The sequence below is a fragment of the Heptranchias perlo genome, unplaced genomic scaffold (assembly GCF_035084215.1).
Source record: "Heptranchias perlo isolate sHepPer1 unplaced genomic scaffold, sHepPer1.hap1 HAP1_SCAFFOLD_53, whole genome shotgun sequence".
Taxonomy (NCBI): Eukaryota; Metazoa; Chordata; class Chondrichthyes; order Hexanchiformes; family Hexanchidae; genus Heptranchias; species Heptranchias perlo.
The window spans coordinates 4211793-4226323 of record NW_027139548.1 but is presented as its reverse complement, the minus strand read 5'-3'; the positions used below and the strand labels follow the sequence as shown (position 1 = coordinate 4226323).

The following is a 14531-nucleotide window of genomic DNA, read 5'->3' as shown; positions in this document are numbered from 1 at the left end:
GTGATCTCAGGATTACTACCAGTGTCACGTGCGAGTGAACATCGGAACAGGAGAATAGATCGGATGAATGCGTGGCTTCAGGGATGGTGTAGGAGGGAGAGATTTAGCTTCCTGCGACATTGGGACTGGTTCTGGGGAAGGTGGGACCTATATAAGCGGGACCGGGACCATTGTCCTCGCGGGGGTATTTGCTCGTGTTGTTGGGGAAGGTTCAAACTCGAGTGGCAGGGGGTTGGGCAACTGAGCGGGGTGTCAGAAGGGAGTCAAGTTGAGAGCAGCAAGAGTGGGGAAGGCCCAGGGAAAATTTACAATAAAATTATAGAAACAGTTGTTCAAGAACAAGTGAAAGGGAAAAGCGTACAGCAGCTTAAAGAAAGTATACTTTAGACACTACAGATAATGTGAAAATTATTAGGTGTAAAGCGATTAATCCAGCATCAAAGCTGAAGGTCAGGCTATGGTGTGTGGTTCAACGACGAGTTCTATACACAAATGCACGGAGTATAAGGAATAAATTTAATGAACTACAGGTTCAAATTCAAATTGGAGGGTATGACATGATCGATTTTACTGAGACATGGCTACAGGATGGTCAGGATTGGTAACAATATATACCGGGTTATAAAGTCTACAGGAGAGATAGGGAAAATTGAAGAGGGGGAGGAGTAGCCTTAGTGATAAAGGAGGACATACCGAGAGGTAAGCAGCCAACAGAGACATTATGGGTTGAATTGAGAAATAGGCAAGGATCTCAGACTACAGTGGGTGTTGTGCATAGGACCTCTGGCAGCAGCTCTGAAGTGCTAGATTGTATAAATGCAGAGATTAGGCAAGCGTGTAACAAAGGCAGAGTGGTGTTAATGGGGGACTTTAACCTTCACATAGATTGGGAAAAGCAGACTCGCAACTGTCAGAAAGGTAGTGATTTTCTTGAGTGTGTTTGGGATAGTTTTCCACAGCAGTATGTCCTACAAGCAACAAGGGGGGAAGCCATACTAGATTTAGTAATGAGTAATGAGTAATGAACCAGATTTAGTTAACAGCTTAACTGTGCGCGAACATCAATCCAATAGCGATCATCACATGATCGAGTTCAAGGCAGTGTTTGAAAGTGATTCAGCTGCTAAGATCCGAGACTTGGGTAAGGCCGACTTCAAAGAGACTGTCCACAATAAACTGGGCACATCTGTTAATGGGTAAAACGACTGATGATCAGTGGGGAATGTTTAAAGAAACATTTGACGAGATACAGAACTGGTTTATGCCCCTGAGGGGCAAGAACTCGACTTGTCAAAAAAAACAGCCATTGACAACCAAAGAGGTAAGGACATTATAAGACATAAGGAAAGGGCATTAAAAAAATGCAAAAAATGGCACAGATCCTGGCGAATGGGCAAGATACAAAGATCAACAAAGGGTCACAAAACAGATGGTAAGGGCTACAAAAAGAGAGTATGAAAATAAACTTGCAAGGGATATCAAAACAATTACGAAGAACTTTTATAGTTATATTCGGAAAAAGCGGGTGGTCGGGAGCAGTGTTGGCCCCTTAAAAACTGAAATGGTGAAATGGTGGACATGTTGAATAATTACTTTGCGTCAGCATTTACAGTCGAAAAAGAGGATAGCATACCGGAAATCCCAAGAAAACTAATATTGAATCGGGGAAAGGGACTCAATAAAATTAGCATGAGTAAAACAAGATAAATGAAGAAAATAATAGCACTAAACAGTAACAAATACCTCGATGTTTTCCATCCCAGGGTTTTAAAGAAAGTAGGTGAGTACATTGCAGATGCCCTAACTATAATCCTTTAAAGTTATCTAGATTTAGGATACGTCCCTCCAGATTGGAAAACTGCACATGTCACTCCGCTTTTTAAGAAAGGAGAGAGAGGGAAACCCGGGAATAATACATCAGTTAGCCTGACATCTGTTGTGGGGAAAATGCTGGAGTCTATAATTAAGGATAGGGTGACTGAACACCTTGAGAATTTTCAGTTAATCAGAGAGAGCCAGGTCGTGGCTCACAAATCTGATTGAATTTCTTGAAGAGGTTGCTAAAGTAGTGGACAAGGGAATGTCAATGGATATAATTTATATGGACTTCCAGAAGGCATTTGATAAAGTCTCACATAAGAGACTGTTAGCTTTGCTGGAAGACTATGGAATCGAGAGAATAGCACGGACTTGGTTAGGACGTTGGCTGAGCGAAAAGCGACAGAAAGTTGCGATAATAGGTAGGTACTCACATTGGCAGGATTTCACAAGTGGTGTTCGGCAGGGATCTGTCCAGGGGCCTCAATTATTCAAAATATTTATTAACGACTTAGATGAAGGCATAGAAAGTCTCATAACTAAGTTTGCCGATGACACAATGGTTGGTGGTATTGTAAGCTGTTTAGATGAAAACATAAAAATACAAAGCGATATTGATAGATTAGGTGAATGGGCAAAACTGTGGCAAATATAATTCAATGTACACAAATGTGAGGTCATCCACTTTGGACCAAAAAAGGATAGAACTGGGTACTTTGAAAATGGTAAAAGGTTAAAAACAGTGTATATCCAAAGGGACTTAGGGGTTCAGGTGCATAGATCATTGAAGTGTCCTGAACAGGTGCAGAAATTAATCAATAAGGCTAGTGGAATGTTGGCCTTCATATCCAGAGGACTAGAGTCCAAGGGGGCAGAAGTTATGCTGCAGCGATACAAAACCCTGGTTAGACCGCACCTGGAGTACTGTGAGCAGTTATGAACACCGCACCTTCGGAAGGACATATTGGCCTTTGAGAGAATGCGGCGTAGGTTTACTAGAATGACACCCGGACTTCAAGGGTTAAGTTACGAGGAGAGATTATGCAAATTGGGGTTCTATTCTCTGGAGTTTAGAAGGTTAAAAGGTGATCTGATCGAAGTTTATAAGACTTTAAGGGGAATAGATAGGATGGATAGAGAGAAACTATTTCCGCTGGTTGGGGATTCTCGGACTCGGGGGCACTGTCTAAAAATTGATGCGAGCTCAATTGCTGATTTTAAATCTAACAGATAGCTTTTTGCCAACCAAAGTTATAATGGGACATGGGCCAAAGGCAGGTATATGGAGTTAGATCACAGATCAGCCATGATCTTCTCAAATGGCGGAGCGGCTCGAGGAGCTGAATGGCCCACTCCTGTTCCGATGTTCCTCTGTTCCTATAATTCGAGTCTGTCCTTTCGTATAACGATTCGTGACTTCCCTCCTACCAGATTAAAATTCGAGCAGTTATTTTTAAAATAAACATCAATGATGGGCCCTCCTACCTGTTGGTAATTCGAGTCGTTACTTTTTATAGAAAGATTAACAATGGACCCTCGGACCTGTTTATAATTTAAGTAGTAACTTTTTATGTATGGATTAGAGATGTGCAATCCAAACTTGATATTTTGAGCAGTTTCTTACATATAGATTAGTGATGGACCCTCCTACCTGTTGGTTATTCGAATAGATACTTTTAATATATAGATTCGTGATGGGCCCTCCTACCTGTTGGTTATTCGAACAGATACTTTTTATATAAAGATTAGTGATGGGCCCTCCTACCTGTTGGTTATTCGAATAGATACTTTTAATATAAAGATTAGTGATGGACCCTCCTACCTGTTGGTTATTCGAATAGATACTTTTAATATAAAGATTAGTGATGGACCCTCCTACCTGTTGGTTATTCGAATAGATACTTTTAATATAAAGATTAGTGATGGACCCTCCTACCTGTTGGTTATTCGAATAGATACTTTTAATATAAAGATTAGTGATGGGCCCTCCTACCTGTTGGTTATTCGAATAGATACTTTTTATATAAAGATTAGTGATGGGCCCTCCTACCTGTTGGTAATTGGAGTACTTCCTTTTTTATTTCAAGAATGTTTTCCTTTCTTTCCCATTTATCTCATCGGAGTGAATATTTTTTTTTATAATGATTAGTGATGGGCCCTCCTACCTGTAGGTAAGTAAAATAGTTACTGTTTATATATAGATTAGTGATGGACCCTCTTACCTGTAATTCATTAAAACACTTACATTTTATATGAAGATTAGTGATGGACCCTCCTACGTGGAAGTAATTCGAACACTTACATTTTGTATAAATATTAGTGATGGGCCCTCCAAACCGTAGGTAACTCGAATGCTTAATTTTATATAAATATTAGTGATGGACTCTCCCACCTGTTTGTAATTTGAATAGATAATTTATATATCAAGATTAATGATGGAGCCTCCCAACAATTTGTAATTACATAAATTTAAAACAGAAATAGACAGTTTCCTAGAATTAAAGGGAATTCGGGATGACGGGGAGCGGGCAGGAAATTGGACATGAGTTTAGATTTGAGGTTAGGATCAGATCAGCCATGATCTTATTCAATGGCGGAGCAGGTTCGATTGGCCTACTCCTGCTCCTATTCGTTATGTTCTTATGTTCTTATAATTCGAGTACTTACTTTTTATTTAAAGCTTAGTAATGGACCCTCCGACCTGTTGGTTATTTCAGAGGTTACTTTTTATATAAAGGTCAGTGATAGGCCCTCCTACCTTTTGCTAATATAATAATTACTTTTTTATATAAAGATTAATGATGGGCCCTTCTACCTGTTAGAAATTTAAATAGTTAATTACACAAGACCAGTGACCAGGATCCTCTTATCTGTGAAGGAGATCGCTTCTCTCCTGTGGTCGGTTTGCAACTAACACATTTCTGAGGTCAATTTATCTCTAAAGGCAACAACCCCTCCTTGTTTTATTCGTTGAGTGAGTTTGATAGATAAACGCCTCATTAACATGAACTTATTTCACCAAAAACAGAAGCTCCTGCTCTATTCTCCCAGCTAATTGACATCCTTTTCCAACTGACCGAAACTGACATCGCGGTGTGAATCAGTAATTAATTATTTTAATTAATCGGTGTAAACATTTTTGTCGGATCTTTCTCCGATCCTGTCACTGGATCGCGTTCGGGCGGGCCTCATGTCACCAGAGGCTGATTGTCCAGGTGCTCGGCAGAGAGCGATGAGCCACCAGTGCGAATGTATTGACCCTTTACTAAGCTGAGCTACGTGTTCAGTGTGAATTGCTGGTCCCGCCTTTGATTAGTTCAATAACAAAAACACTGGGCACAGAAAGGTTGATTGAGTGTTACATTAAAAATCCGCAAGAAGGTACAAGGACAGGTTCCAATCCCTGTCTGTCTGAACTGCAATTTTTAAAGAAGGAAGGAGGCGCAACTTGGGCAGGATGGGGTAAATCCCCAAAGTCCGTGTTCCTGCTTTCTGTCCGACAGCCGCTCTTAAATTGTGCCCGTGTGGAGACTGGTGGGGACCAGGAGTGGGTTTAGCCCTGAAATGTCCGGTGTAAAATTGACTCCCCCCTGAGATCGCACACTCACAGAATAATCGCATCCTCGGCGCTGGAGAACACATCAGACCGCGGGAAATAGGCTTCAGAGAGAAAGGTGAACGGGAGGAATGAAAGAATAAAACATGGAACAGAAGCTGAGAATCAACATGAACTTACCTTAAAACTGCAATGATTTTCTGCCTCTTTATTTCCGTGCAGATTTTGAAGGTTATATCCTTGTTATTTCATCACAACTAATCAGATAAACTTTCCTTTTTTTCAATTTGGCAAGTCACAAATTGGGAATTTGATCCGACCCTTGTTGTGAGATTCAGAGCGATATTTGATCTGATCCTTGTTGTGAGATTCAGAGGGATATTTGATCTGACCCTTGTTATTTGAGATTCAGAGCGATATTTGATCTAACCCTTGTTATATGAGATTCAGAGCGATATTCCCTTTTTCTCTCTAATTTCCCCTTTGTTTTTTGACCAGAATTAGGGATTTGCTCGGGCCGGAGACAGATCCTCATGCGACGGCCCCAAACTTCACCAATATTTATTTTGAAGTGAACTCTCCTGCCACAGACCTTCCCTTTTGTTCTTTACTCTTCTCCCCAATCTTTCCCTGGCACTGGACTTGCTGAAAATCTTGAACTCTTTTCATATCTTCTAGTTCTGACGAAATATCTTCGACCTGAAACGTTAACCACAGACGCTGACTGACTTGCTGAGCTTCTCCAGTATTTTCTGGTTTTATTTCAGATTTCCATCATCCACAGTATTTTGCTTTTGAGCACGTGTTCAGATAAGTCTTCAGGTAAGTCTTTGTTTGTACGGATGGGGGGCATGGGGAGCACGGTGACATAGGTTGGCATGGGTTGGCACGGGGCATAGTTTGGCATGTGTTGGCACGGGGTATAGGTTGGTACGAGGGTCGTCAGTAATGGGTGGACCGATCTGGTGTCAGATCGGCGAGGGGTGTGGGTGTCTGGATCGGGGAATATCGCGGGTGTCCGCGATCGTTGATGGGGTTGGGGGGGCGGAATCTTGGGTCAGTGCCGGGTTCCGTGATTGGGGTCGGGGGTCCGCGATCGTTGCAGGCGGATGGACATTGGGTTTGGGGGTCCGCGATCGGCGATCGGCGCTCGGCTTGTTCGGTTGAATAGAAAACTCTCAGCTTAAATCACCGATGGATGGAAAAAAGCAAGAAGGAGAAGGTCTGTGGCGGGAGAGTTCTCGTCGGAAAGAGGAGATCAGTGGCGGGAGAGTTTTGGTCGGAAAGAGAAGGTCTGTGGCAGTAGAGTTCAATCAGGAAAGAGAAGAACAGGGCACTTTCTAAATGGCAAAAAGTTAAGAACAGTGGACGTTCAAAGGGATTTAGGGGTTCAGGTGCACAGAACATTGATTGTCATGAACATGTGCAGAAAATAGTTAACAAGGCTAATGGAATGCTGACATTTATATCTAGAGGACTGGAGTACAAGGGGGCAGAAATTATGGTGCAGCTATACAAAACCCTGGTTAGACCGCATCTGGAGTACTGTGAGCAGTTCTGGGCACCGCACCTTCGGAAGGACATGTTGGCCTTGGAGGGAGTGCTGTGCAGGTTTACTGGAATGATACCCGGACTTCAAGGGTTAAGATACGAGGAGAGATTACACAAATTGGAGTTGTATTCTACAGAGTTTCGAAGGTTAAGGGATGATCGGGTCGAAGTTTATAAGATATTGAGGGGAACAGATCGGCTGGATAGTGAGAAACCATTTCTGCTGGTTAGGGATTCGAGGGGGCGCAGTCCAAAAATTAGAGCCAGACCTTTCTGGAGTGAGATTAGAAAACACTTCTACACACAAAGGGTGGTAAAAGTTAGGGACTCTCTTCCGCAAACGGCAATTGATACCAGCACAATTACTAATTTTAAATCTGAGATAGATAGCTTTTTGGCAACCAAAGATATAAAGGGATATGGGCCAAAGGCAGGTATATGGAGTGAGATGAGGGAACAGCCATGATCTTATCAAATGGCGGAGTGGGCTCGAGGGGCTGAATGGCTTCGTCCTGTTCCAATGTTCCTCTGTATGAGGCGGGTGAGTTCCAGCAGGAAAGAGAAGGTCTGTGGCGGGAGAGTTCACTCGAAGACAAATATTGGGGAAGTTTGGGGCCGACGCTTGAAACTCTGTCTCCGGCCCGAGTAAATACTTAATCTGGGTCAAAAAACAAAGGAGAAATGAGAGAGTGAAATGAAATATCGCAATACATCCCTCGGAATTACCACCACAATCTGTCCTCAAACATTGTCTCTTTTCGGACACTCCCATCCCGTGATTACTCTGTGATAGCCAAGCTGAAAAAGAGGAAAATTCAATCTTTATACCGACTCTAGTGCAGGAATGAGCTTTTCTGCATTTAACAATGTGACGGGTGTATCTAATGAAGATTTACAATGATAAATGTAACTTTGGAATGTCAGTGATCTTTCCCCCAGTGGCTGAGGCGATTGATGCTCAGGGATAGTATAATTCACCGGTTAAATGGTTAATGTCCTCACCGACAGAAACAGCTCAGCTCACTGACAAGACACCGGCTCTTGGGCCCTGTGTTGAAAGTGCAAACATCAGGAAATCGCTTGGACTTTTAGCGAACAATGTCCCAGATGGAAATGTAACAATTTATTTCGAACCATGTGTCTGTTTTACTGAACTTCCCTGGAACAAGAAGAGAGAAATTATAATTGAGAATAAACTTTGTTCACAGTAGAAGCAGCAGCGAATTGTCAAATCGGTTCGATATGATTTCGTCAGAGAGGCCGCTCCCTGTCCTGGAACAACTGAGGAATGTTTTAGTTGAAATCCATCCTGAGGTGCGGCAGCTGCTTTCACACAGAGAGTGAGCTCTGAATCTCATAAAACAAGGCTCAGGTCAAATTCCAAACTTGGGACTTGCCAAAATAAACAAGGACATTCTGCCTGACTGGTTGTAAGGAAATAAAATGAAATAACCTGCAAAATCCACAGGGTAATAAAGAAACTGACAATCATTGCCGAACCGAGACAAGGTTCATGCAATTTCTAAGCTTCAGTTCCGTGTTTTATTCTTTCATTCCTCCCGTTCTCCTTTCTCTCTAAAGCCTATTTCCCGCGGTCAGATGTGTTCTCCAGCGCCGAGGATGCGACAATTCTGTAAGTGTGCGATCTCAGGGGGGAGCCCATTTTACACCGGACATTTCAGGGATGAACCCACTCCTGATCCCCACCAGTCTCCCCACGGACACATTTTAAGAGCGGCTCCAGCACAGAAAGCAGGAACACGGACTTTGGGGATTTAGCCAGTCCTGATCCAGAGACGCCTCCTCCCGACTTCAGAATTTGCAGTTCAGACAGACAGGGATTGGAACCCTGTCTTGTAACTCCGTACGCTACTGATGTCGCCCTGGACTCTCGGAGGGGCAGTACTGAGGGAGCGCTGTACGATGCGTGATGCCGTGTTTCAAATGAGAGTCTACCCTCTCAGGTCGAAGTTTGTTATTCCACTGCCCCGGTGTACCGGCCAATATTTGTGCCTCAATCAACATCACTGAAACAGGTTATCCGGTCATTATCACATTGGTGTTCGTGGGATCTTGCTGTACACAAAAGCAACTGCCGCGTTTCCAACATTACAACTGTGACGACACTGGCCGTAAAGCCTCTTGGGACATCCTGAGGTTATGAAAGGCGCTGTGTGAATGTTCGTCTTTCTTTTTTTTTTCTCGTCCATGTTTGACGCGATGCTCTCTTGTTCTGGACTCTGTTATCGCTTTCCTCGTCCTTTCCGTTTAAGGTCTTGAATCTTTCATGAGACCCGCCCGAGCCTTCTCCCTTCTTTCAGTAAAAGTTTACGGAAAAGCCTAAGTTACGAAAAAGGCAACAGGGAATGTGGAAATTGTACACCGACTGACAGCGGTTACACGAGGGAGAAACCGATTACAGGGACTTTTGTGAAGTGAAAATTGAATCTCTGCGACAAGAAATTGAGACGCTAAATGCCTCCAAATGGTACACCGACTGACAGCGGTTACACGAGGGAGAAACCTATTACAGGGACTTTTGTGAAGCGAAGATTGAATCTCTGCGACAAGAAATTGAGACGCTAAGTGCCACAAAGCGCAAAGAGCGGAGAGAGTGAGCGAGTGACTGATTGAGAGAGTGAGGGAAGGTGCAAGGTCTGACCGATCACAAAGGCACACTGGAAGGGGGACAAGACACCAGGAGCAGGTGCGACCTGTCCAACAGAGCTGACAGCTGAAACCCAATGAAGCCACAGTAGCTGTTGTCATCCCCGAGCATCCGATTTGAATTCATTGGTGCCTGAAAATTCGGTGCCAAATTTATCCAAATTCCTGGAACAAAGTGCCGACTTGTCAAGAGCACAATTCCTCAAAGTTTATATTTGCATAAGAATTATATCTGGAAATCGGATCACAGATTTACATTTTAAATACTCGGAAAAGGGCAATGATGATATTGGCATGGGGTTCTTACAGGCGGGCGGTACTGATGTCAACCCTGTGCGGACTCGCTGTGACTTTTCTTGGTGGATATTTTTCCCGGAGAGGAAATCTGTTGGTAAACTATTGGAAACCAGTTAAACTAAAACCAGGTTATGTTGAGCGAAATGCATCTCTCAATAAGTCAGAAATGAACTCGAGTTGCTGGAAGATAATTAGCGGTGACCCGGAATCCGTTGAAAAAGCTCTAATCAATTCGATTACAATCGCAAACAAACACAAAGTCTTCACTGAAATCGATTACTTAACAATGACCCGAGACTGCGATTCTTTTGTTAGACACCGCAAATACAACACTTTCTCCTCAAGCACCGAGGAACGCGATTTCCCTCTGGCCTATTCGATGGTGATCTATGAAAAGATCGAGATGTTTGAGAGGCTCTTAAGAAGCATTTACGCTCCTCAGAATGTGTACTGCGTCCACGTGGACAGGAAGTCTCCAAAACAGTTTCACTCGGCAGTCCAGGCCATCGCCTCTTGTTTCAGTAATGTCTTCGTTGCCAGTAAATTAGAGACGGTGACGTACGCGTCATGGTCCAGGGTTCAGGCTGATCTGAATTGCATGGAAGAGCTGCTGAGGAGCTCAGTCCCGTGGAGATATCTCATCAATGTGTGTGGACAAGACTTTCCAACGAAAACCAACCGAGAGATGGTCAACAGTCTCATTGCCATGAACGGCTCAAATGTGATAGATTCGGACCGTCCACCGGGATACAAACAGGTAAATGCGCCAGCTTCATGTCTGCTCAGCCGCCAAAGGGGGCAGTGGAAGCGGTTATATGTAATCAAAAGGAACTGAATGGATATTTGAAGGAGTGGATGATTGGAACTTGCTCATCATCAAATTGCAGTTACACCACACGTCACCTGAATCACAAGGGGTGTGACATTACCCCCTGCCGGTGGTCTCACATCTCCCGCTTCACTTCATTGGAGAGTGAAGCGCTGACTTGAACCTCGAGTTAGGCTGCCTCATGCCCCACATCTTATGTTTGAAATCACTCGGTTTGGGCACGAGAATCGAAGGATAACTTCAGAGGAACATAGCAACATAGGGACATGTAGAATAATAGAAGGATAACTTCCTATTTACCGTATTGGGCCCTCTTCCCAGGGAACTGGCAGATGATCATTTGCTGTTAAATACATTGTTTTCAAAGCCTTGACACACTTTTCTTTCAGATGCGATTGTTGATTGGCTTATTTTATTTCACGTGTCTAAATTCCATTCTTGTGGGTGACCAGAGCAATTCTAAATAACCAATCTGACCGAATCTGCTGACATTTCCCGTATAATTTCCCTTCAATCGGCCATTAGTAGCTGTGCAGTGAGCCTCCACCTTATCATTTCTGCTAGATTTCCTCTTTTGAGCTGCTCTATGTATCAGAATTTTATTAGCAAAATTTATACAAGCAAAAAAACATTATCTAAAGTCTAAATTTATCATTAATCGATACTGCTGTTAGTTATGTTGCGGTAGAAATAAAATAGGATGACGTTGGAAAATGAGAAATGATTGCTCTTTTCTTGACTTTCAGAGACGATGGAAGTTTCATTATGATATCCGTGGAACTGTGGTTTTAACAGATCGAGAGAAGAGCCCCCCTCCCATACGGAGCCCCATGTTTGTGGGGGCCGCATACATTATGGTCACCAGAGAATTTGTGAGTAATTTATTTGTGAACTCGGAAATCCAGGCGTTTTTCAAGTGGTCGGAGGACACCTACAGCCCCGATGAACACATCTGGGCGACCCTGCAGAGAATGCCCGAGGTACCCGGCTCCATTCCAGACACTCCCAGGCACCGTAGGGGTGACCCACCAATCCTTACTCGAGCAGTGAAGTGGTCTTTTGAGGCTGGTGATGTTGAGAAAGGTGCCTTTTATCCGCCTTGTACAGGAAGGTACCGCCATCAAGTCTGTGTTTATGCTTCTGCAGATCTGCACTGGATCGTCCAACAGAAACCCTTGTTCGCCAACAAGTTTGACCCTGAAGTGGACAACACAGCTGTACAATGTATGGAGGAATATGTCCGACATCGACCGATTCACGGAACAGGAAGTTAACAGTGAATGGGGAGATATTGGTCCCAGGCAGAAGACAGGGATGTAACAGCGAATCGATAAGTATTTCTGATGAAGCAATGTGCTGAATAATAATGGGGGGATCTGTTACACATAAACAAAAATAAATAACAGGGGATCTATCGTTAGCTCAAAGAGGATCATTGTAATCAATATAACCATGACAGCGGATGTATCATTAATTCCAACGAGAGCATAGTAACTAATAGGACTGTAATAGTGGTTGCATCAATCATTCAAACTGGAACATTGTAAATAATGGGATTGTTCTCGTGGTTGCATCAATGGCTCAAATTGAAAAATTTTAACAAATGGGACTGTAATCGTGGCTGCAACCATCGTTCAAACTGGAACATTGTAATTAATAGGACGACAATAGTGACTGCATCAATCGTTCAAACTGGAACATTGAAACCAAAAGGACTACAACAGTGACTGCATCAATCGTTCAAACTGGAACATTGTAACGAATAGGACTACAATAGTGACTGCATCAATCGTTCAAACTGGAACATTGTAACTAATGGGACTGTCATCGTGTCTGCATCAATCGTTCAAACTGGAAATTTGCCATGAATAGGACTGCGTGGATGTAGCTTTGCCTGTGTGTAAATGAGGATCAGGCAGAGTTGTTGTGGATTGAAGCAGCTGTGGAGGTGAATCACGTGTTGCAGTGAAAGTCTGCAGCCGACAGGTTAATTATTTGCAACATCACAGACTTTTACTGCCCAGAAGGAAGACATTCGGCCCATCGTACCTCTGAAGGATATTTGCCCGTACAAGGAAATAATTTCTCTCCACCCACCCTATCTACTCCCTTTAACCTTTTGAAATACAAGACAAATTATGAAACCGACCTCCCTAACAATTTCTAATCCAAGTGCAAAGGCTGCCTCCAATTCCATGCGCTCTAATTATTGCCCATTATTTTTGTGAGGAACATTATCAAATGTTTTCTGCAACTCCACATCGATAAATTGCATAGATACCATTTTGTCTACTTTCTAAGTGAGCTCCTCAAACAATTCAATTAGATCAGTCAGACCTGTATTACCTTTAAAAAAAGCCATGCTGGTTCTCTCTGTTCAGTTCATATTTGCTCAAATGCTCTCTCACTCTATCCTTAATGACCGATTCTAGTAACTCCCCCTCAACCGATGTTAAACTGACAGGCATATAATTACCTGGTTTCACTGTCTCACCCATCTTAATTTTCCCGTCTGATGGCACAATTCCCAAATGAAGAGAGCTTTGAAAGATTACAACTAACGCAGCTGCAATTCCCACCCCAACTTCTTCGAAATCCCCTTGGTGGAAACCATCAGCTTCTGGAGATTTATCTGTCCGAAGTCCCATCATTTTCTTCATTTATCATTATGAATAAAGTAGTTTACTCCCTTTGATTTATTTTTAGTTTCCCTCATATTACTGGTATTTTGTCCTCTTCCTCTACTGCGAAAATGGATGCAATGTGTTTGTTGAATAAATCCGCTATTCCCTTGTCAGCTTTTAGCGAATCACATCAGTCTGCCTTTAATGGACCCATCTCTTTTTCAGCTACTTTCTTGCTCCTAATATATTTTTACTACTAGCCGTTAGATTACTTGCATGTTTTGTTTCGTATTCCCTTTCTGCAGCTCTTCATATTTTCTTTGTGCCCCTTGGTTGTTTTCTATATTTTCCCAGTCCCCTGAATTACCGCTTTTTTTGCATTTGTGTGAGTCACTTCCTTCAGCTTTATATTGAGTCTTACCTCACGTGTTGACTATGGTTGCTTGACAGTCCAAGTGGAATTTTTGCTCTTTAGATAAATGTTTTTTTTTATGATCAGCTGTGTCCCAGCCACAAAATTATGGACGGGCTGAATCCAACAAATTACCTCCCCACCAGCCACCTCACAATCATTAGCAAAATGATGGATGGACTCATCAATAGCGCCATCAAGCAACATTCACTCAGCAATAACCTCCTCACCCACACTCAGTTCGGGTGGTGTTTCAATCCTCGTCCGACTTTACACAATTACAAGAGTTCATTGCCAAAGTGCTAGCGGTTACCCCTCTTGGCAACACGGAGGCATTTGCCTCGGTTTGGCACCAAGTCGTCCTCGCATCCTGAGGTCACTGCGGGTCAAAGCGTAAACCTCCCGGAGCTGGAAACATTGGATTTCGGTGATGATGACGGATTCTGTATTTTGTTGAAAAGTCTCGACCTCGAACTTTTTGATCATAACCGTGTCACAAACAAGAAATACATTTGAATACGACGTACAACAGTAGAATTTTAGCGTTTGACTTTGCATTTGGAAGTTTTATTCTGTGAAATGGCGCTGCTTCCAGGAAGTTATTTTGTTTTAAAAAAACAATCCTTTCTCACCTGATCCAACTTGGACACAACAACTTTTCAATAACCTCGAATTACTGCACAAATAAACGGCGATGAGTCCATTCCGGTAAAACGAAAGATAATAATAGAGCTTACTCTGTTCCAGGTCCTTACCTTGTGCTGTGGATCTTGATAC

At 42.9% G+C, this 14531-nt stretch overlaps 1 protein-coding gene across 1 annotated transcript; it reads left to right on the top strand.

The window, feature by feature from the left end:
- Positions 1 to 1014: 1014 nt before the first annotated feature.
- LOC137315031 (beta-1,3-galactosyl-O-glycosyl-glycoprotein beta-1,6-N-acetylglucosaminyltransferase 3-like) lies at positions 1015 to 11992 on the top strand. Its single transcript, XM_067979987.1, has 4 exons — positions 1015 to 1141; positions 8507 to 8558; positions 9902 to 10646; positions 11465 to 11992. Exons 1-4 carry the CDS (start codon positions 1015 to 1017, stop codon positions 11990 to 11992), a joined length of 1452 nt encoding a protein of 483 aa, XP_067836088.1.
- The last annotated feature ends 2539 nt before the right edge of the window (positions 11993 to 14531 follow it).